General features: G+C 44.7%; 1 protein-coding gene across 1 annotated transcript in view; it reads left to right on the plus strand.

Moving 5' to 3' along the window:
• Positions 1 to 25,224, plus strand: part of LGALS8 (galectin 8) — a 56,679-nt gene that overhangs the window by 14,748 nt on the left and 16,707 nt on the right. The window contains exon 3 of the mRNA XM_075862803.1: positions 7,154 to 7,242. Coding sequence (XP_075718918.1) covers positions 7,154 to 7,242 — 89 coding nt within the window. The remainder of the gene's footprint in view (positions 1 to 7,153; positions 7,243 to 25,224) is intronic.

Here is a 25,224-nt window from a genome sequence, read left to right on the forward strand (position 1 = left end):
AGCGGCGCATGCGCCGTTCCCACACAGCGGCGTACATGTTAGTGGATGGAACGGGCCCCGTTCGCAGTCCCTATGGGACTGGAGCTGCCATATTCCATGTCTGTATGTGTCGTTAATCGACACATACAGAAATGGAAAAAAAAATGGCAGCCCCCATAGGGAAGAAAAAGTGTAAAAATAAGAAAAAGTAACACACAAACACACAAATTAATCCAAACGTTTTTAATAAAGCACTAATATCTTTAACATATTAAAAAAAAAATTGTGGTAACACTGTTCCTTTAAGAGACGTTTTCTTGGCTATTAACTACTGCAATTCCACACTGTCTACCTTGAATGTGAAGGTGGGTGCCATGAAGGAAGATATCGCTATTATTAGGCACGATATGCAAAAAGTTAATGAGCGATTAGGTGAAGTGGAGGGACGGGTCACAGACCTGGAAGATCATATGTTATAGTGTTTTTTAACATGAAACTTAAACTTTTTTACAACATTTTTATTAACTTGTTTTAACTTTTTCTTTTGTCCCACTAGGGAACTTGAAGGCATGAAGCCCTGATCGCTATTCTAATACACTGTATTACCTACATAGTGCAGTGTATTAGAGCTGTCAGCTATTTACTGACAGCAAGCCTATTAGGCTTCGCCTCCCGGCGGTGCCTAATAGGCTTCCGTACTAGGAAGCGATTGTTAGGCTACGGTTGCCATAGCAACCATCGGAACACCCACCGGTGCCGATGGTTGTCATTAGCAACTATAGGGTACGATCTAATCACTTAGATGCAGCCAAAGCTGCATCTAAGGGGTTAATCGGCCGGATCGGAGCCTAGCTCCGGTCCTGGCCGTTAGGGCACGATGTCAGCTGTGACAAACAGCTGACACCCGCGCCCGTGGCAACCATCGTGGTTGCCGACAGGCTACAAGACACTTCGATGCGTTGATCGATGCATCGAAGGGGTTAATGGGCCGGATCGGAGCCTAGCTCCCGTCCTGGCCGTTGCAGAGGGGCGTCGGACAGCTAATTACAGGAGGTGATAGCGCTGGCTCAGCTTCTGAGCCAGCGCCATCACATACACACGTCATGGAGCTGTGATTGGTTAGTCTGCTTTGACTGACCAATCACAGCGATCGCCGGCAGGAGAGCGCTGTGAATGGTCCCCTGCCGTCTTACTGTGCCGGTCAACTGTCATAAACAGTTAACGGCACAGTTCTGTCACCTTGTCCTTTGACAGGGTGACAGTTTTTAGCCAGGACGCATCGGTACGTCCCGGTGCCCTAAAGCACTTCAATGCAGGACGTACCGGTGTGTCCTAGTGCGTTAAGGGGTTAATATAGAAGATTAACCAGGTCTACATATATCACCGATATCAATGGTGATGCAAACGGAACCCCTGAACGGAAAGCGAACGCTGATGTGAAAAGGCCCTTAGACAAATCTTAGCCAGGTCTAGGAGCCTGCTACAAAATTTGGGAGCCAACAACAATATGCTCTAGGGATGGTCCTCTCAATCCGGTTAAGGAGCAATTGTAAATGCACTATAACCAGGGATGTGTGAGCCTGGCCTTACCCATCCTTTAGGCATCCTTCACACACAGAAGTTTTCTAGCAATTTAAACTGCATCAAAAAACGCCATTGTTATTAAATTGTAATATACGTTTCTTTTATAGCGTTTTTAGTGGAGTTTTTGGTGATGGTTTTTATTGTGTCATTTTGTACATACTTTTTTACATGAGCTTTTGTGACGATTTTACGTGTGTACATTTTTGGCATTTTGTAAGTTCCATAGAGAAGCCTATGGAAAAACGCTTGAAAAATTGCCATATCCAGAACATGCTGTTTTAGAAAAAACCGCCACTGACCACAAAATTGCCTCATCAACGGCACAAACCAAAACGGACTTATATGTAATGTTCTTTATATTTTACTAAAGACAGAACGTGGCACAAAACACCTGGAAAGGGTTTGCTCGTTCTGAGCGTCAGGCAGTTGCCACATCAGGATGAGCTTCGTAGTAATGGTGATTGCGCGAGCACATTAAGTGTGCCTTGCGATTAGGAGCAAGGCAGCAGCTGTAATACCCAGCCCCACTCTAACGGCAGATGTTATAGGACCCTTTAATCTTCGCTGTTTAATCCTTTGAATGCCGCGATCAATGCTGATAACGGCATTCAAAGAGAGAGACTGATCGGGAATCCCTGTGACGATTGATGCCCATACCTAGTATGGGCAGGCAGCCCAGGGTCCACTGAAGGACCCTAGGGTTGTCTGACCATATTTTCTGTTGTAAGAGCATACTTGGGTATGCCCTAACAACTGCATGTGTACTGTATTCGTACATAGGCTAGTGTACTGGCCTATAGATATATGCAGGTACGTTATGGTTACAAAATCTAACTTAAAAATACTCATATAAGATTTAAAAAAAAAATGTTTTAGTTAATAAAAAAAATACAACACAAATACATGTTTTTTTCCCCAACAAATATACTTCCAAAGCCTCAGACCTATGTTGAACAAAAAAATAAAAAAGTTATGACTGCCTGAAATCAAATAGGAAAAAAAAATAAAAATTGGCCCTGTCCTTAAAGTGTAGCTAAACGTTTGACGAACGTCTGACATGTCAGAAGTTTGGATTGGCGGAGGCCCGAGCACTGAGACCCCCACCAATCGCTACAACGAAGCAACTGAAGCGCTAAGCCGCTTCATGTCTGTTCGACTTTTTCCGTATGGAGAATACAGAGCAGCTGTATCTCAAAAAGTCAAATTTTTAATAAAAAACTATTTATAAAGTTGCACCAATCACACTGACTGACCTTTTTATAAAAAAAAAAACAACAATGCTATTTCACCCCTTTCTGCACGAGTAAGTAACTATACGTCGTCGCGGGAGGTTACATCCCGCACGAGGACGTATAGTTAGAGTTGTTTCCGGTGCACATTGTCGTCGACAGTATGCATCGGGAACCAGGAGGTCAGCTGTCGCCGACAGCTGACACTCCACTCTTGCCGGCCAGTGGTCTTTTGCCGCTGATTTCAGCTAATTAACCCCTTAAATGCGGCGATTGCAGCATTTTAGGGGTTTCTAGCATATCGGCAGACCAAGGTCCGAAATCGCGGGGTTTGCCGATAGCATGCCAAACAGAAGCCAAACAATGGCCTCCGTGTCTGCCATGGACGGAAGCCAATCAGGACCAACCTCCGGCTAGTCCTGCTAGGCTTCCTGTCAAAGTGATAGGAAGTCACTGTGTCGTTCCCGATGCACACTGTCGGCGACAAGGTGTGCATTGGGAACTGGGAGGTCAGCTGTCATCGCCGCTGATTTCGGCAATTAACCCGTTAATCGATTGTAATCGCCGCATTTAGGGGGTTTGTATCACATCAGCAGCCCCCATGCAAATGTGGGGGTTGCTGATGCTTGTGATGTCATCCTGAGGCCAGACCCTCCGGGTCTGCCATGTATGGAAGCCTATGAGGACCAGCTCTGGTTGGTCCTTGTAGACTTAGGCTGGATTCACACGAGCATGTTCGGTCTGTAAAAGACGGAACGTATTTCGGCCGCAAGTCCCGGACCGAACACACTGCAGGGAGCCGGGCTCCTACATAGTTATATACGACGCTAGGAGTCCCTGCCTCTCCGTGGAACTACTGTCCCATACTGAAAACATGATTATAGTATGGGACAGTTGTCCTGCAGCGAGACAGGGACTCCTAGCGTCGTACATAACTATGATGCTAGGAGCCCGGCTCCCTGCAGTGTGTTCGGTCCGGGACTTGCGGCCAAAATACATTCCGTCCTTTACGGACCGAACATGCTCGTGTGAATTCAGCCTTGGGGTATGTTCACACACAGTGTTTTCAGACGTAATTCGGGCGTTTTAAGCCTCGAATTACGCCTGAAAAAAGCCCCTAATATTCCTACAAACATCTGCCCATTGCTTTCAATGGGTTTTTCTGGTGTTCTGTTCCCACGAGCCTTAATTTTACGCATCGCTGTCAAAATACAGCGCGTAAAAAGACGCCCACGAGAAAGAAGTGCATGTCACTTCTTGGGACGTTTTTGGAGGCGTTTTTCATTGACTCCATTGAAAAACGGCTCCAAAAACGGCCGTAAAATACGGTGCGAAAAACGCGAGTTTATATAAAAACGTCTGAAAATCAGGAGGTGTTTTCGCCTGAAAACAGCTCCGTATTTTTAGACGTTTTTGGTCACTGTGTGAACATACCCTTACTGTCAGAGTGACTGTGACGTCACTGACAGTTGGACTACATTACACTACTAAGTAGTGTAATGTATTCTAGCAGCAAACAGAGCTGCAGGTAAAAAAAAGTTAATAAAAATGTTTTCTATAGTAAGTAATTTATTATAGGGAAAAAATTAAACCGTTAAAAAAAGTACACCTATTTGGTATCACCGCGTTCATAACGAACCAAACTATGAAACTATAATGTTAGTTTTTCCGCACGGTGAACGCCGCAAACAAAATAAACGGAAAACGATGTCAGCATCGCTATTTTTTTGGTCACCACCCCTCCCAAGATATAGAATAAAAAGTGATCAATAAGTCGCATTTACCCCAAAATAGTACCAATAAAAACTACAACCCGTCTCGCAAAAAAACACGACCTCCCACAGCTTTTTTGACAAAAAAATAAAAAAGTTACGGCTCTCAGAATATGGTGTCTCAGAAAATAAATCATTTTATAGAAACGTCATTTTATTGTGCAAACGCTACAAAACTTAAAAAAAACTATATACATATGGTATCTCCGTAATCGTACCAACCCGCAGAATAAAGTAAGACGTAATTTATTGCGCACTTTGAACGCTGTAAGAAATAAAGAATTTAAAACGCCAAAATCGCTGTTTTTTGGTAACCTTAGCTCTAAAAGAGATCTAATAAAAAGTGATCAGGAAGATATAAATACCATAAAATGGTACCAATAAAAGCTACAGCTCACCCCGCCAAAAATAAGCCCTCACACCGTTTAATCGACCAAAAAATATAAAAAGTTCTGGCTGTCAGAATGTGATGATACAAAACAATAAAATTTTTTGAACAAATGTAAATATAAAAAAATCTATATAAATTTGGTATCACCGTAATTGTATTGAGACACAGAATAAAACTAAAGTTGTTGTTTTTACAGCACGATGAAAGACTTAAAAACAAAACCCTAAAAAACAATGGAGGATTCACAGTTTTTTCCAATTTCAGCCCGCAATTTTTTTTCAGTTTCCCAGTATATTTTATGGTACTTTAAATGGTGTTAATAGAAACTACAACTCTTCCCGCAAAAAATAAGCCCTCACACCGCTCTATTGACGGAAAAATAAAAAATTATGGCTTTTGGAAGGCGAGGAGTGAAAAACGAAAATGAAAAAGCAAGAAAGGGTAAACTAATTTCTAATAAAAAAACATTTATGACCACGTGGGGTATTGCCGTACTCGGGAGAAATTGCTTTACAAATGTTGGGGTGCTTTTCCTCTTTTATCCTTTGTGAAAATTTTAATGTTCAAAAATGTTGATATTCATTTTCACGGCCTAATTTCACTGAATTCTATAAAAAAAAACCTGTGGGGTCAAAATGCTCTCTATACCTCTAGAAAAATTCCTTGAGGGGTGTAGTTTCCAAAATTGAGTCACTTTTGGGGGGTTTCCACTGTTTTGGTCCCTCCGGGGCATTGCAAACCCGACATGGCACTGAAAACCAATCCAGCAAAATCTGCGCTCCAAAAGGCGCTCCTTCCATTCTGAGCCCTTCAGTGGAACCAAGCAGCCGTTTATTACCACATATGGGGTATTGCCATAATCGGAAACAATTGCTTTACAAATGTTGTGGTGCTTTTTCTACTTTATTCCTTGTAAAAATGAAAAATTCTATGTTTCCACAGAAAAAAAGGTGATTTTTATCTTCCCAGACTAATTCCACTAAATTCTGCAAAAAAAAACTGTGGGATCAAAATGCTAACTATACCCTTAGAAAATGCCTTGAGGGGTCTAGTTTCCAAAATGGGGTCACTTTTGGGGGGTTTCGACTACTTAGGTACCACAAGACCTCTTCAAACCGGACATGGTGCCTAATAAAAAGGAGGCCTCAAAATCCTCTAGGTGTTCCTTTGCTTCGGAGGCCGGTGCTTCAGTCCTTTACGACACTAGGACCACATGTTGGATATTTCTAAAAACGGCAGAATCTGGGCAATAAATACTGAGTTGCATTTCTCTGGTAAAATCTTCTGTGTTACAGAAAAAAACTGTATTACAAATGAATTTCAGCAAAAAAAAATTAATTTGTAAATTTCACCTCTACTTTGCCTTAATTCCTGTTGTTAAACGCCTAAAGTGTTAAAATACTTTCTGAGTGGGGTTTTGAATACTTTGAGTGGTGATTTATGGGGACTTTCTAATATATGAGGACCTGAAAGCCATTTCAGAACTGAACTGGTCCCTTAAAAAAATAGCCTTTTGAAACTTTCTTGAAAATATGAGAAATTGCTACAAAAGTTCTAAGCCTGGTAACGCCCTAGAAAAATAAAAGGACGTGAAAAAAAACGATGCAAACATAAAGTAGACATATGGGAAATGTTAATTAGTAACTATTTTGTGTGGTATTACTATCTGTTTTACCAGCAAATACATTTTAATTTAGAAAAATGCACATTTTCGCTAAAATTTGAAGTTTTTCACAAATAAATAATTGAATTTATCGACCAAATTTTTTCACTTACATAAAGTACAATATGTCACGAGAAAACAATCTCAGAATCACTTGGATAAGTTAAAGCATTCGGAAGTTATTACCACATAAAGTGACACGTCAGATTTGAAAAAAATCATCTGTGTCCACGAGGCCAAAACAGGCTGCGTCCCGAATTGGTTAAAGGTATACATAGCCTTTAAAGGGTTTTCCCATGACAGACTTTTAGATGAATTATCAATTGTATGTTCAATTTAGATTGTGAGCCCCAATGGGGACAGTAAAAAAAGACCTCTGTACAGCGCTGTGTAATATGTTAGCGCTATATAAGTAACTGAAATAAATAATAAATTCTTTCATTTTTAAGGCAAGGAGATAACATTATGGAGGAGTAGAGAAAAAAATGTATGACTGCAGTGAAGTTTTTCCTAATATATTAACATTTTTTTACAGGTCATCCCATATGTTGGCACAATCTTTGGAAGTTTGGAACCAGGAACCATGGTAGTGATTCATGGTACTGTAGCCCATAATGCAGACAGGTAGTTATAGACATTTCTTCTTTATTTTTTTTTTTATTCGAAATCATTTTATAAAACAAGTTCTTATCATTTACTTTTATTGTCACGGTTATGTACCAGTTGCTTATACCATTCTCAAGGAATGTTGTATGTTAACTTGTCCTGAGGGATCATGCAACGTACCTGTTAATTTTTTGTACACACCTGACTGAAGTAATTCTTACAATCTATTTTTATCCAAAAGCTTCCTCTTGAGGTTTTCACTTATGTACATTTATGGCACGGGATATCCCTATAGGAAGAAATCCCTTCCAGCTATTATCGATCACATCGATGTTTATGAACTTCGATATTATGGATATTAGCTGCATTGACGGCCACCTCACATGCGGATTTTAGGCGTCAACTTCTCAATTTCTATTTGTCAATGCAGTGGCATACCTCCAATAAATGCAGACCACGCCACTGCTAGGGGGGCCCGCTGCTCGGTCTTCAGCACTTTTCCGAAACAACAGAGAAGCGCTGATTGGTCTGTAGCTGCACAGTCCACTTAACTGAAGACCAGGCCTCTGCAGATGGAAGAAGAGGAGCAGAGCACAGCAGTGACTGAACCTGTGCAGACTGTGAGCTGCAGCCTCATCTATCAGTGAGCAAAATGTATTAAATGCTGGATTACAGAACTGACAGGGGAAGTCATTGAAGCAGGGGTGTAATACACTGTACAAGAAGTGCAGGTATAGAATGAGGGTGTAATGAACTGTTATTATGTACTTGACACTAGGGTTGCAGGAAGGAGGGTCTTGTGTGTGTTTGTGTGTGTGTGTGTGTGTGTGTGCACACAAACACGCACAGTTGATGTGCATTAGTATTCACCCCCTAAAACTCAAGACTTTGGAGCCACCTTTTGCTGCAATTACAGATCTAAGTCTCTTGTGGATTGTCCCTATTACCTGAGCACATCTAGACACTGGGATTTTTGCTCATTCTTTCAGGCAAAAGTGCTTTACTTTGTTCAAGTTAGATGGTTGCGTTGGCGAACGGCAGTCTGTAAGTCATGCCACAGATTCACAATTGTATTGAGGTCATTCCAAAACAATTAAACGTTTCCCCTTAAACCACTCCAGTGGCTTTAGCAGTATGTTTAGGGTCATTGTCTTGCTGGAAGGTGAATCTCCGACCTGCTCTCAAATCTCTGAGGTTTTTTTCAAGAACTGCCCTGTATTTACTGCCATCCATCTGTCCCTCAATCCTGACCAGTTTTCCAGTCCCTGCTGATGGCGTTCTTGGGGTGATGGGAAGTGTTGGGTTTGCTCCACACATAGCGTTTCCCATGATGGCCAGATAGTTACATTTTAGTTTCATCTGACCAGAGAACCTTCCTCCCTGTGTTTGGGAAGTCGGCAACATGCTGTTTAGCAAACTCAAAACGTGTTTTCTTATGTTTTCCTTTAAGGCTGGGTTCACACGACCTATTTTCAGATGTAAACGAGGCGTATTATGCCTCGTTTTACGTCTGAAAATAGGGCTACAATACGTCGGCAAACATCTGCCCATTCATTTGAATGGGTTTGCCGACGTACTGTGCAGACGACCTGTCATTTACGCGTCGTCGTTTGACAGCTGTCAAACGACGACACGTAAAATGACTGCCTCGGCAAAGAAGTGCAGGACACTTCTTTGCAACGTAATTTGAGCCGTTCTTCATTGAAGTCAATGAAGAGCAGCTCAAGATTTACGAGCGTCAAAGGCGCCTCGCTTAATGCGAGGAGGAGCTTTTACGTCTGAAACGAGGCAGTTGTTTTCTCCTGAAAACAGTCTGTCTTTTCAGACGTAAAAGCCACTTCTCGTGTGCACATACCCTAAAGAGACTCTGTCACCAGATTATAAGTTCCCTATCTCCTATGGCGCTGTAATGTAGATAACCGCAGTGGTTTTTATTTTGAAAAATTATCATTTTTGAGCAAGTTATGAGCTAGTTTAGATTTATGCTAATGAGTTTCTCAATGGACAACTGGGCGTGTTTTTACTTTTGACCAACTGGGTGTTGTACAGAGGAGTGTATGAGGCTGACCAATCGGTGACCAATTAGCATCATACACTTCTCATTGTTCCAGCCCAGCATGATCCACAGCACAGTGTGATTGTGCAGTGAAAGAAGCTGGGCTGCAACAATGAGAAGTGCATTAGGCTGATTGGTCAGCGTCATACACCCAGTTGGTCATTAAGAAACTAATTAGCATAAATCTAAAATTGCTCATAACTTGCTCAAAAATGATAGTTTTTCAAAATAAAAACCACTGCTGTTATCTACATGACTTAAGGTATGTTTGATGCTTCCGCTATCTACGACCTTACACCCCAAACCCCAATAAGAGACCACACATGAATTTTGGTGTAAAGGCCACAGCAGCCATTTATTAAACACACCTTTTTTCTGAAAAAGAGCATAACCATAAACACATCATAACTCCATGATAACATCCTGCTCTATTTCCCAACTCCAGATAAAGGATCCTTGAAGGCACTTCAATCATTAAACTCCATCGTTTCCTTATTAGGTCTGGACCCCTTACCCTACAGCCGTTCTGCACCTGACCCGAGGGCACCAACCATGTCCAAGACCTCTCTCTCCCTTCCTGGGGACCCTGCCCATCAGGAATATATATGAGCTGGGTAACCACTCCCCAGCCCCTCCAATACTATCCCGGGTTAAACGCCCCGAGTTCTCTTGCAACAATCTCCATTGTTGCTTCTCCTTCTTACCATTCCGTGCCTCCAAAGACCCCTCCTCCTACCGCCATTGCTACTGTGACAAAACAAAACCCCAACCGACAAATTCCCATAAACAGGAGAAAATACTGGGAGGGCGGGCGGGACAAAACTTTCTCCTGTTGTCCAGCGGGAAAGAGGGCTGCCTCTTCCCCGCATGGACTTATATACTTTATTCTCCACCCACCACATATAGATACATTTTGCCCCATGCCCCTTTCACATAACCCTCCAATCCCTATAAATATAGCCTAAAACATAATACCTAGAACATAATAGCCTAGAACTCCCAAACACCTAGTCATGCGCTTCCTTCATTACGGCTGCGCCTACATTACGCTGGGCTTACTTGACTTAAGGTATGTTTGATGCTTCCGCTATCTACGACCTTACACCCCAAACCCCAATAAGAGACCACACATGAATTTTGGTGTAAAGGCCACAGCAGCCATTTATTAAACACACCTTTTTTCTGAAAAAGAGCATAACCATAAACACATCATAATTCCATGATAACATCCTGCTCTATTTCCCAACTCCATATAAAGGATCCTTGAAGGCACTTCAATCATTAAACTCCATCGTTTCCTTATTAGGTCTGGACCCCTTACCCTACAGCCGTTCTGCACCTGACCCGAGGGCACCAACCATGTCCAAGACCTCTCTCTCCCTTCCTGGGGACCCTGCCCATCAGGAATATATATGAGCTGGGTAACCACTCCCCAGCCCCTCCAATACTATCCCGGGTTAAACGCCCCGAGTTCTCTTGCAACAATCTCCATTGTTGCTTCTCCTTCTTACCATTCCGTGCCTCCAAAGACCCCTCCTCCTACCGCCACGACAATCATGTGTGACCCCTTACACATGATTGTCCCTCCACAACTGCAGGGCTTTCTCCATGCCCTCCTTAATGTCCAGGGTCCACATATCCAGACCCACCTCGTTTAGATGAACACCATCCGCCCTGAGGAAACCTACCTCTCTACCCTCCAGCTCCTTATGCCGCACCACAACACCGCCATTGCGTGCCACAAATCTGCCAACTACCTTGTTGACCTTTGCTCGCGCTTTGTTTAAGCTATGTACGGAACGTGCCTGCCGCCACACCTTGCGAGCCACAATATCAGACCATACAATAACCACTCCTGGGAACGCCGACCACAACCGCAAAAGGTCAATCTTCACATCCCTCACTAAATCCCTGGACGACCGAATGCCCAAATCATTGCCGCCAAGGTGCACCACTAAGATATCCGGCGCCCTGTCCAAACCTGCATAAAATTGTACCTCTGGTAACAGCCTACACCACAGCATGCCCCGCAGGCCCAACCATCTGACCTGCACTTCTGCGTGATCCATGCCCAACTGCCGTCCGGCCGGACGAACATCAGCACGCACACCTCCCCAGTGTACGTAGGAGTGCCCCATGATCCAAATCAAGCAGGGACCTGCACCTAAAACAACACAAAACAACAACGTAACTACTCCATATCCACCTCCAGCACATCTTATCTCCACCGCCTCAAAGCAAGTGAGGCCGCACATACAACCTATATCTGTCTGACTCCCACCTGCCGATCTTCTTAACCATCGCCGGGGATAAACCCCACCGAGCTGCTTCCGTAGCTGCGCCAATTCTAAAAGAATGAGAGCTAAAACCTGCTCCACCTCTGCCGGACAACAGGATACATTTTTTGAACACCTGTGAAAACTGGAATTTTGACAGAGACAGCCCGTCTGCATGAACCAACAAGGATGCCGGGCCCTCAGGCCTCACCGCAACAAACTGCCCAAAACAGCGGACCGGGCACACCCGCGACCCTGGTAACTCATACAAGCGCACCACAAAACCTCTCCCTTCCTGATCTGTCTTAGATCTACGGAGCAAACAAGAAAGGCAGGAGCCATCCAAATCCACATCAGCGTACAATAAACCCCCTGCCACACTCTTACTGGCCGACACCAACTCCGATATCCGGAACGCCCCAAAGAAAGCCAAAGAAAAGGCCAGTGTAAATAGCCGTACTTCAAATTCTGAAACACAAACCTCCCTCAACAAATCACAAATCGCTACCAACAGCTCAAATGACACCGGCTTCCTGAGATCCCTAACTGCGGAACCCCTCCTGAAACCCTTCATTGCCTGCCGCACCAGAAAGGACTTAGTCACGTCCTCCTCACCTTTCTTCTTGAACCAAAAAGCCAAGGCCGACAAACTCCGAGCGACCGTTGCTGCAGACGACCCCTCACTGTACGCCTTTCCTATAAAATACAGCAAACACGCCTGCCGATCTGCAATACCTGCCTGCGCATTTTCCAACAACGCCTCCCATACCTGCCATACCGCACTGTACCTCTGCCACGTGACCGCACTAACCGACCTTTCCACAAGCGACATCGCCATTGTCACACCACCTTCCACAGATGCTCTGGACAAGGCAGGCCATGAGACTCCGCCCCCGGCGCCAGCAGACGAAACCTGTCCCACTGTTGACGAGAAAGGGAATCAGCCACAGAATTCAGCACCCCAGGAATATGCACTGCCACAAAATGCGCATTCAACATCAGACCTCTCAAAACTAAATGCCGCAATAGCCGCACGACTGGCGGAGAATTAGCTGTCTGCGCATTAACAGCCTGAACCACACCCAGATTGTCACATACGAAACGCACTCTCCGGTCCCGCAGACAATCCCCCCACAACTCCGCCGCCACCACAATCGGGAACAATTCCAGCAGAGCCAAGTTACGGACAAAACCACATTCATGCCATGTATCAGGCCAAACTCCTGCACACCACTGCCCCTGGAAATAAGCCCCAAATCCACAAGCACCTGATGCATCAGTATACAGCTCCAAGTCTACACTAGACACCGGCTGATACATGAGCACCGACCGCCCATTATAGGTCTGCAAAAACTCCCCCCACACCAACAAATCAGCTTTCAACTCCGCCGACAACCTAATGAAATGATGAGGGGAATGCACCCCCGCGGTAGCACTCGCCAATCGCCTGCAAAACACCCGCCCCATGGGCATAATCCTACAAGCAAAATTCAAATGCCCCAACAAGGATTGCAAGTCCCGCAACTGTATTTTCTTCCTGCGCAGCGCACTCGCCACCAACTCTCTCATCTCCAGCAACTTATCATCAGGCAAGCGACACTCCATGTTATCTGAATCAATCATGATTCCCAAAAACTTAATGACCGTCGTGGGTCCCTCAGTTTTTTCAGGCGCCAGAGGTACCCCAAAATCCATTGCCACTCTCTCCATAGTGTGTAGCAATCCTGCACACACATAGGTACCCGGCGGACCGATAAACAGGAAATCATCCAGATAATGTAGCGCAGATTGCACCTGCGCCTCCCGACGGACCACCCACTCCAAAAACGTGCTAAACATCTCAAAATAAGCGCATGAAATGGAGCAGCCCATCGGGAGGCAACAATCCACAAAATATTCCTCCTGCCAATAACATCCCAGCAAACAAAAACTATCCGGATGCACCGGCAATAAACGAAAAGCGGCCTCAATGTCAGTTTTCGCTAACAGAGAGCCCTTCCCGTATTTCCGAACCCAAACAACCGCCGCATCAAAGTTAGTGTAACTAACCGCGCACAGGGCCGGATCAATGCCGTCATTCACCGACTCGCCTTCCGGATAAGACAAGTGATGAATAAGGCGGAATTTATTCACCTCCTTTTTAGGAACCAAACCTAACGGGGAAACCCGCAAACTCTGAACAGGCGGGGAGGAAAACGGCCCCGCCATGCGGCCCAAAGCCACCTCCTTCAGCAGCTTATCCGTAACCAGATCAGGCCGCGCCAAAGCAGACGACAAATTACGGACTACCCCATCACGTCCAACCGACGTACAAGGAATCCGAAAACCTTCTGAAAATCCTAACCACAACAAATCCGCCACTTTCCTATTTGGATAGCCCCTTAAAAACGGGAGCATCCTTTCCACCCTCACCGGCGTCGCCCCTCTTCTGCTCAGCATCTCCCTGCCTGCCCTTATGCTTCTTGAAGCATCTGGACAAACCATGGGCGCCTCCGCAACCGGAGCACTCGTGCTTGTACCTACAATCTGGGCCGAACTTGCAATGCCCCTCATTATACTGCCAGCAACACCCCTTTCCTGAGGATCCTGACCGACCCGCTGCTGACCCCTGACCGCCGGCCGCATCCCGAAAGGGCTGCTGCCCCTGTTTTGGCGCAGACATCAGACGCATCCATAAACTGATATCCTTGTGATCCCATCGCAACGACGGGCGCACCGACTTCCGCTGACGAAACTGTTCGTCATACCGCAACCACGCATTACCACCGTATACACGATACGCCTCCCCTACCGAATCCATATAACAGAATAGCGTCGAACAGTTCTCCGGCGCCTTCTCACCCACCACACTAGCCAAGATAGCGAAGGCCTGCAGCCAATTCGCAAAAGTCCGTGGAATCAAACGATACCGCCGCCGCTCCTCCTCCTCCTTCTTACTTTCATCCGGTTTCCACCGGTCCAAATTAAACTTCTCTAACGGCAGCAAAGAAAAAATCTCAACATATTCATCTTTCCATATCTTTTCCCTAATCTCCACCTTCAAATGTGCCCCCAGCGGGCCCTCAAAACACACATAAACCTCACCTTTAGCGGCGTCAGCCAAACGCACATCCTCCACCACCTTCTTAGCTGTACTAGCCGCCTCGTCAACCGCTTTTCCCACAGCCACTACGGCACCCACAACCGGCGCCACTTCACTAACACCCGCAATCACTGCCGCAGTTGCACCAGAAATTCCCTCATTAGCAACCGCACTCCCTGCCGCACTAGCAGACGCCTCACTAGCAGCGCCCCATACCCTCGCTGGCGACTGCTCTACGCCTGGCACAATTCTCCTAAAATACTCCTGCATCCCTCTAAACAACAATTGCATCTGTGACATTGACAACATCCCCCCCACATCCCCCCCACACATCCCCGTCACCACATCCGTGGTAGACTCACCCGGCCGTCCCTGAGGTGACCTCCCAGCGGACGCGTCCATCACTCCAGATAATCCAGGCGTCGGTCGTGACGATCCTGGGGAGTGGTGCTCCTGCACCCCACGCTCCCCGTAGCTCCCCGCACTTCCAGTCGCTGCTGCTCTAGGCTCCGCGGAATGCGGCCCGTCCACGATCCTGCCACCCCCTGGTGGCGTGGCATATTCAGAACGACAGCCCTGCCGATCCAGTCCTTCTGCAGGGCTGTCAAAATAAAATCTTCTTGTCGTCGTCGCTGCCTGTATAGCAGACCGCTGCCCCCCCTCGTCCGGATGGGGCCCGGCGTCACTCCAAGAAGTTGCCCGGGTACCTCCGGTCGCTGTCGCCGCCGCACGCCTCCCTGCTCCTGCAGGAGGCGATCTCGCTCCCCATCTAGATGCCGCCCGCCTCTTCCTACGGGTCGGTGCTGGTGTCCTGATGTCTGTAAGCTGAGCTCCTCCGGCACCTGGAGCATCGGCGCCGGAGAAAGCCGTCAATTCCGGACCTGCGCGCGCATCCGGCCCAGCGCGCACATCCGGTCCTGTGCGCGCATCCGGTCTTGCGCGCGCATCCGGTCCCGCCTCCACTTCCGGCGTTGTTGTTGAAGACAGGAGGGAGGAAGATGGCCGCCGCGGCCCCCCCCCTCCTGTCACCTCCGGTCTCGCCCGCCTGATGGGATTCCTCCCTGACCTCCGTGGACCGTCGCCAGGGTGCAGCTCCGGACCAGCAGGAGGAGGAGGGTCCCTGGAGGGGCTCCCTCGGCGCCGACCAGACCGAGGCGTCTCTGCAGATGAAGGCCTCTCCTGAGGCCTGGAACGCCTGCTGCTGCGTCCCTCACTCTCCTCTCCAGCCGCTGGAACCGGAGGAAGAGCCCCGGCAATCAGCGCATCCAGCCATCCCACGCCGTGCTGCATCGCTGCATCCCGGATCCTGGCCATCGTTGTCTCCATCGCCGCTTCCATCAGGTAAGTAGAAAATATTAATATGTATATTTTTCTTTTAAATATAATAACAGGACAAAACTTTCTCCTGTTGTCCAGCGGGAAAGAGGGCTGCCTCTTCCCCGCATGGACTTATATACTTTATTCTCCACCCACCACATATAGATACATTTTGCCCCATGCCCCTTTCACATAACCCTCCAATCCCTATAAATATAGCCTAAAACATAATACCTAGAACATAATAGCCTAGAACTCCCAAACACCTAGTCATGCGCTTCCTTCATTACGGCTGCGCCTACATTACGCTGGGCTTACTTTACCAAGAGAAGGTGTATGGGCAGCACAGTAGAACAAAAACCTCCAGGGCATAAGGGTGCAAGCCTCCAGGGATCCGACTTGTAAATCCCCAATAGTATACAAATGTAAGGAGCAAGAGGCAGCACTCCAAGGTTAAAAAAATAGGAAGTTTATTCACCCATCAGTGAAACAGGTGCAACGTTTCAGCTGCTCAATGCAAAGGCTGCATTGAGCAGCTGAAACGTTGCACCTTTTTCACTGATGGGTGAATAAACTTCCTATTTTTTTGAACCTTGGAGTGCTGCCTCTTTCTCCTTACATTTGTTATTTACATTACAGCGCCGATCACATTATGTAGGAGATAGGGCACTTATAATCTGGTGACAGAGACTCTTTAAGCAATGGCCTTTTTTTCTGGCCACTTTTCTAGCCCCATCTGTAGAGTGTACGCCTTATAGTGACTGTATGGACAGATACTCCTATCTCCACTGTGGATTTTTGAAGCTCCTTCAGTGTTGTTGTTGGTGTCTTTGTTGAGTTTTTGATTAATGCCCTCTTTGCCGGTCTGAGTTTTGGTGGGCCACCTTCTCCTTCCAAGTTTTTATTCCATATTTTTTTTCATTTGGTATAATGGATTTGATGGTGCTCCATGGGATGTTCAAAGTTTGGGATATTTTTTTTATGACCTATACTTCTCCACAACTTTGTCTCTGACCTGTTTGGAGAGCTCCTTGGTTTTAATGTTGCTTGCTTATATTGATATTATGTGACAGATCATGTGACATTTTGATTGCACACAGGGGAACCTCATTCAACAAATTATATGACTTGTGAAGTTAATTAGCTTGACAAGACCTAATTTAGGGGTTCCATAGCAAAGGGAGTGAATACATGCGCTCACTTTTTCATTCATTTTTTTTAGTTTTTTAAAGTAGTATTTTTATTCTTCAGTCCACTGTAAAGGGCCGTTCACATATGTCCGTTTCAGTTTCCCTCCGGCGTGTTGCAGAACAGCTGGAGGGAAACTGATGCTAGAACGGATCCCATAGCTTTCTAGTTGTTCTAGTTCATTAGTGGGGCCGTACGGCGCTGGACTTGTGCAGGAGCCGGATACAAAAACATTACCTGCAGCGTTTTTGCGTCCGGCGCCGTATACTATCTTACTATGGCCGAATGAATGCCGGGTGCTACCGCATCCACCTTCCGGCAGCCCCCGGGTGGAAGGTGGATGCGAGCAGGAGAGGAATTTAATGACACCCCTCCCCCCGTAGATAGTGCCACTGTATCTGTGGCCTGGGATTTCCTCCAGGAGGGTACCCTGACGGCACTGTCCATATATGGCTGGGGATTCCACTGCTATTTTTTCAGGTCCATTGCATAAAATCATATGTAAAATTTATGTTTTGTGTATCAGTATGAGTTAATGTATTTGTCTGTTCCTGTGTATGTATAGGTATGGTTTTTTTGGGGGGGTTTGCATATATATATATATATATATATATATATATATAATGTATATGTGTGTGTGTGCTTGTTCCCTTTGTACATATGTGTTTGTATGTACATGTGTATGTTTTCTTATGTATACAGTGGACATAAAGAGTCTACACACCCCTGTTAAAATGCCAGGTTTTTGTCATGTTACAAAATCAGTCCAAGATGAATAATTTCAGAACTTTTCCACCTTTAATGTCACCTATAATCTGTACAATTGTGTTGAAAAACAAAGTGAAATCTTTTAGGGTGGAAAAATAAAAATAAAGAACAAAAATAATGTGGTTGCATAAATATGCACACCCTTAACCCGTTAGTGACCGCCAATACGCCTTTTCACGCCGGCCACTAATGGATGCATAAGCCTTTTTACGGCGCTGCATCAGAATAAATAAACAGAGCAGGGAGCCGTTAAATCTCCCTGCTCTCAGCTACCAGATGTAGCTGAGGGCATCGCTGCTCGAACAGGTGAGATCGATAAAAGTATCGATCTCACCCGTTTAACCCCTTAGATGCGGCGCTCAATAGCGAGCGCGGCATCTGAGTGTTTTTTGGAGTGCGGGAGGGAGCTCCCCCTCATCCCACTGACACCCGGCGATAAGATCGCAGAGTGTCTGTGTCTCCGATGGCAGCTGGGGGCCTAATAAAGGCCCCCAGGTCTGCCTGTAATGAATGCCTGCTAGGTCATGCCAGACTCATGGCCTAGCAAATGCCTGTCCATTTTAAACGGACAGGCAGTAATACACTGCAATTCAAAAGTATTGCAGTGTATTATAATAGCGATCAGAGGATCGCATATTAAAGTCCCCTAGTGGGACTAGTAAAAAAAAAGTTTAATAAAGTTAATTAACAAAAAATGTGAAAAAAAAAATGAAAAACCCACTTTTTCTCCTTACAAACTGCTTTACTGTTAAAAACCAAAATAAAGCAAAAAAGTTACACATATTTGGTATCGCCGCATCTGTAATGACCCCGACTATAAAGCTATTACATTATTTAACCCGCACGGTAAACGCCATAAAAAATAATGGAAAAATTGCTGTTTTCTGTGATTCCTAACTTTCCCGCAAAAAAAAAGCCCTCATACAACTGCATCTGCGGAACAAAAAAAAAGCTATGGCTCTTCAAATATGAAGACGCAAAAACAAATAATTTTGAAAAAAAAAAAGCGTTTTTTACTGTGTAAAAGTAGTAAGACATACAAATTTGGTATCGCTGCAATCGTAACTACCCGCTGAATAAAGTTATTGTGTTATTTATGCCACACGGTAAACGGCATAGATTTAGGGCATAAAAAAATGTGGCGAAATTTCAGGTTTTTTTCTATTCCCCCCCCCAAAAAAAAGTTAATAAAAGTTAATCAATAAATAATATGTACCCCAAAATGGTGCTATTAAAAAATACAACTTGTCCCGCAAAAAACAAGACCTTATACAGCTATGTCGACGCAAAAATAAAAAGGTTATAGCTCTTGGAATGCAACGAGGGAAAAACGTAAAAAATATCTTGGTCATTAAGGTTTAAAATAGGCTGGTCATTAAGGGCTTAAACTAATACTTTGTTGAATTACCCTTTAACTTTATGACAGCATTCAGTCTTTTTGGGTAGAAGTCTATAAGCATGGCACATCTTGACTTGGCAATTGTTGGTCACTCTTCCTTGCAAAAGTGCTCCAAATCTGTCAGATTGGGAGGGCATCTCCTGCGTACAGCCCTCTTCAGGTCACCCCACAGATTTTCAAAGGGATTCAGGTCTGGGCTCTGGCTGGGCCATTCCAAAACTTTAATCTTCTTCTGGTGTAGCCATTATTTTGTTGATTTGGAGGTATTCTTTTTGTCGTTGTGCTGAAAGGTGAAATTCCTTTTCATCTTCAGCTTTTTAGCAGAGGCCTGCAGGATTTGTGACAATATTGCCTGATATTTGGAACTGTTCACTATTCCCTCCACCTTGACTTAAGCCCCAGTTCCAGCTGCAGACAAACGGCCCCAAATCATAATGCTGCCTCCACCATGCTTCACTGTGGGTATGGTGTTCTTTTGTTGATGTGCAGTGTTGGCTTTGCGCCAAACATACCTTTTGGAATTATCGCCAAAAAGTTCAACCTTGGTCTCATCAGGCCATAACACGTTTTCCCACATGCTTTTCGCACACTTGATGTAGGTCTTTGCAAAACTTAGCCGGGCTTGGATGTTTTTCTTACAACGGTAGATTGTCGTCACATGCACTACACAACCAGTACCTGCCAGAAAGTCCTGCAGGTCCTTTAATGTTGCTGTAGGCTTCTTGGTAGCCTCACGGACCAATTTTCGTCTTGTCTTTTCATCAAGTTTTGAGGGACGTCCAGTTCTTGGTAATCTCACTGCTGTGTCAAATAAAATCCACTTCTTGATGACCATCTTCACTGTGTTCCATGGTATATCTAATGCCTTGGAAATTCTTTGGTACCCTTCTCCAGACTGATGCCTTACAACAATCAGTTCCCTTTGATGTGTTGTAAGCTCTTTACGGACCATGGCTTTTGCTGTCACATGCAACAAAGAAAATGTCAGGAAAATCCTAATAGAGCAGCTGAACTTTATATGGGGTTACTCAGAATCCCGTTAAATAATGGCAGCTGTGTACTGACCACTATTTAACATGAGTGTAAATGTGATTGGCTAATTCTGAACACTACCACATCCCCAATTATAAGAGGGTGTTCACACTTATGCAACTACATTATTGTAGTTTTGTTAGTTTTATTCTTCCCCTCCAAATGATTTCAGTTTGTTTTTCAATGGAATTGTACAGATCCAGCCGTTATGCTTGTCAGAGAGTAAATATTAAATGTTGTCTTGCTGCATATTGAAATGGGCAGGCACTTCCTGATCAGCTAAATGGGCGGGCACTTCCTGATCAGCTAAGGGGATAGAAGCCAGAGTTTGTGCCCTTATATTCCAGGATGCTTTACCTTTATCTCGTGCGGGAGCAAATCCGCTCAGCCAATCAGGTCACATAATCTCCTGCTGAACAACATTGGAGAGCAAGACCCAAATAGTTGGCGGGCAAATTAACGATCAATAGAGATGGATGCCTGCCGGCAAAATAGGCCCTTTTTATCAACTATAAATAAAGTAAAATAACAAAATTTTTATTATGCTATTAGAGCAAAAGACACACTACATGGAAATTAAAAAGTTCATATCCACTGCTAACATTGACCAGCGTAGTGCAATGTGTACCAGCAAGGAGATACAGAGTGTCAGCGGCTGCAGCACGCCACACTCAGACCAAGGTTCAATATCTGAGGTCAGCAGTTAACAATTATTAAAATTTCAAGAAAGCCCCCCCGACATGTTTCACTGCTGATGGGTCTTCAGGGGTATCAGGGCTAATGACGGCGCGCCGCTGATTTCTCAGAGCTAAATACATGAAGGATTAGTTACAGCTGTCACTTCATTAAGGCAAATGGCCAATAGAAGTTGAATTGGAGGGTCGAGCTTCCACAGCAGTGATGGACAAGCAGTGGGACGAATAGCAGGTTCGGTATGTAGTAACCAATAGACTGTAGTCTGGCGGCGCATGCGTAGTAGTCCACTAAGGGGAAACAGAAAATCACAGTCAGGAGGGGAATCCCGCTGGAGCGCATGCGTGAAAGTCAGCACATAAGTACCAGGAGTGACCGAACGAGCTTAGACAGCTGCAGTAAAAGTAAGTATGACCCCCCATACGGATAGTGATGTCTGAAATCCACATGCAAACTAAGTATCGAGATCGCAAATAAATTCCATATTACATAGTTACATAGTTTGTACAGTTGAAAAAAGACACATGTCCATCAAGTTCAACCAAGGGATGGGAAAGGGGAAGTAAAAAATTTCTACACATAGGAGCTAAGATTTTTTTGTTTTAGGAAATTATCTAAGCCTTTTTTAATACCATCCACTGTCCCTGCTGTGACCAGCTCCTGCGGTAGGCTATTCCATAAATTCACCGTTCTCACAGTAAAGAAGGCTTGTCGCCTCTGCAGGTTGAACCTTTCTTTTTCCAGACGGAGGGAGAGCCCCCTTGTTTTTTGAGGGGGTTTTACATGGAACAGAATTTCACCATATTTTTTGTATGTGCCATTCATATATTTATATAAGTTAATCATGTCCCCCCTTAGTCGTCTTTTCTCAAGGCTAAATAGGCTTAGTTCTTTTAATCTTTCCTCATAACTTAGGTTCTCCATGCCCCTTATTAGCTTCGTTGCTCTTCTTTGTATTTTTTCCAACTCCAGGGCATCCCTTCTATGAACTGGAGCCCAGAACTGGACTGCATATTCTAGATGAGGCCTCACTAATGCTTTGTAAAGTGGTAATATTACATCCCTGTCCCGCGAGTCCATGCCTCTTTTGATACACGACAATATCCTGCTGGCCTTTGAAGCAGCTGATTGACACTACATGCTGTTATTTAGTTTATGATTTACAAGTACACCCAGATCCTTCTCAACAAGTGACTCCCCCAGTGTAGCCCCCCCTAGGACATATGATGCATGCAGGTTGTTCGTAACCAGGTGCATAACTTTACATTTATCTACATTAAACTTCATTTGCCAAGTGGACGCCCAAACACTTAGTTTGTTTAAATCTGCCTGCAATTCACAAACATCTTCCATATATTGCATAGCTTGGTGTCATCTGCAAAAATAGAAATAGTGCTATTAATCCCATCCTCTATATCATTAATAAATAAGTTTAATAATCGTGGTCCCAGCACTGAACCCTGGGGTACACCACTTATAACTGGGGACCATTCAGAGTAGGAATCATTGACTACAACTCTCTGGATACGGTCCTTGAGCCATTTCTCAATCCAATTACAAACTATACTTTCTAAACCTATAGTCCTTAATTTACCCATTAGACGTCTATGGGGGACAGTGTCAAATGCCTTTGCAAAGTCCAAAAACACTATATCCACAGCGGCCCCTCTGTCTAGGCTTCTGTTCACCTCTTCATAAAAACAAATCAGGTTGGTTTGACAACTTCTGTCCTTAGTAAAACCGTGCTGGCTGTCATTTATAATACTATTTATTGTCACATAATTCTGTATATAGTATATCGCTGCTGCAGGTGTCCGACATACAAGACGCCTATCAGCAGCGATCAGCTGTTCTGCGGCGCCCCCCCTTCCCTACCACCTAGTTGCGCACATGCCCCCCGACTACACCCCTGCAGACACACACACACTTTCGTTTTTTCCTCCCCACATTCCAAAAGCCATAACTTTTTTTTATTGTTCCATCGATATTGCCGTATGAGGGCTTGTTTTTTGCGGTACCAGTTGTAGATTTTCATGGCACCATTTTTTTTACCATATAATGTAGTGGGAGACTGGAATCAAAATATTTATGTGGTAAAATAGGAAAAAAACAGCGATTCCTCAATCTTTTGGGTGTTTTTTTTTTTTTTGTACGGCATTCAGTGTGCAGTAAAAACACTGCATTAACGTCATTCTGCGGGTCAAGACGATTACAGCGATACCAAATTGAAATATTTTTTTTCATGTTTTACTACTTTTACCAGGAAAAAACAGATTGTTAAAAATATAATATGCGTTTTGTCTCCACATTCTGTCAGGCATAACGTTTTTATTTTTTTTTGTCGATTTGAGCGGTGTGAGGGCTTATTTTTCGTGGGGCGAGATGTAGTTTCTATTGCTAACACTTTGGGGTACATGAGACTTTTTGATCACTTTTTATTTCATTTTTTTGTTGGAGATGAAGTGACCAAAAAACAGCGATTCGATTTTTCTTTTTTACGGCGCTCACCGTGCGGACTAAAAAATTATCTATTGTAATAGTGCAGACTTTTACGGATGCATCGATACCCGTTATGTTAATTTTTTTGACATTGTGCTTGAGGGGAATATATTTTTTATTTATTTATTAAAAACCTTATTTTACTGTTTGTTGCTTGTCCCCCTAGGGAACTTGAACCAGTGATTGCTTGCACGTTATACTGCAATACTTATGTATTGCAGTATATCGTGATACTGACCGTCTCCTATGAAGCCCTGCCTCCGGCTTCCTAACAGTACAAAGTTGGCGGACCTGGGGGTCCTCAGTAGGCCCCTAGGTTGCCATGCCAACCAACGGCACCCCGAAAAGGTGTCGCGGGGGGGGGGGCCGTTGGAGAGTTACAGGGGGCCGCCCCTATTTCTAGTTATTTAAATGCCGCGGTCATTATTTACCACGGGATCATGCTGAAGTGACCGCTGTAATACCCAGCCGATACGCATGTTCCATTGTCCGGGCTCAGCCTGTGAGCACGCTCCATGTTACCCCATCCCACGTTCGCCCCTATATATATGTCGGGAAGGGGATATATATATATATATATATATATATATATATACAGTGAAGGAAATAAGTATTTGATCCCTTGCTGATTTTGTAAGTTTGCCCACTGTCAAAGACATGAACAGTCTAGAATTTTTAGGCTAGGTTAATTTTACCAGTGAGAGATAGATTATATAAAAAAATAAACAGAAAAGCACATCGTCAAAATTATATATATTTATTTGCATTGTGCACAGAGAAACAAGTATTTGATCCCTTTGGCAAACAAGACTTAATACTTGGTGGCAAAACCCTTGTTGGCAAGCACATAAGTCAGACGTTTTTTGTAGTTGATGATGAGGTTTGCACACATGTTAGAATTAATTTTGGCCCACTCCTCTTTGCAGTTCATCTGTAAATCATTAAGATTTCGAGGCTGTCGCTTGGCAGCTTGGATCTTCAGCTCCCTCCATAAGTTTTCGATGGGATTAAGGTCTGGAGACTGGCTAGGCCACTCCATGACCTTAATGTGCTTCTTTTTGAGCCACTCCTTTGTTGCCTTGGCTGTATGTTTCGGGTCATTGTCGTGCTGGAAGACCCAGCCACGAGCCATTTTTACTGTCCTGGTGGAGGGAAGGAGGTTGTCACTCAGGATTTGACGGTACATGGCTCCATCCATTCTCCCATTGATGCGGTGAAGTAGTCCTGTGCCCTTAGCAGAGAAACACCCCCAAAATATAATGTTTCCACCTCCATGCTTGACAGTGGGGACGGTGTTCTTTGGGTCATAGGCAGCATTTCTCTTCCTCCAAACACGGCGAGTTGAGTTAATGCCAAAGAGCTCAATTTTAGTCTCATCTGACCACAGCACCTTCTCCCAATCACTCTCAGAATCATCCAGATGTTCATTTGCAAACTTCAGACGAGCCTGTACATGTGCCTTCTTGAGCAGGGGGACCCTGCGGGCACTGCAGGATTTTAATCCATTACGGCGTAATGTGTTACCAATGGTTTTCTTGGTGACTGTGGTCCCAGCTGCCTTGAGATCATTAACAAGATCCCCCCGTGTAGTTTTCGGCTCAGCTCTCACCTTCCTCAGGATCAAGGATACCCCACGAGGTGAGATTTTGCATGGAGCCCCAGATCTATGTCGATTGACAGTCATTTTGTA

This window comes from Rhinoderma darwinii, chromosome 4, assembly GCF_050947455.1.
Source record: "Rhinoderma darwinii isolate aRhiDar2 chromosome 4, aRhiDar2.hap1, whole genome shotgun sequence".
Taxonomy (NCBI): Eukaryota; Metazoa; Chordata; class Amphibia; order Anura; family Rhinodermatidae; genus Rhinoderma; species Rhinoderma darwinii.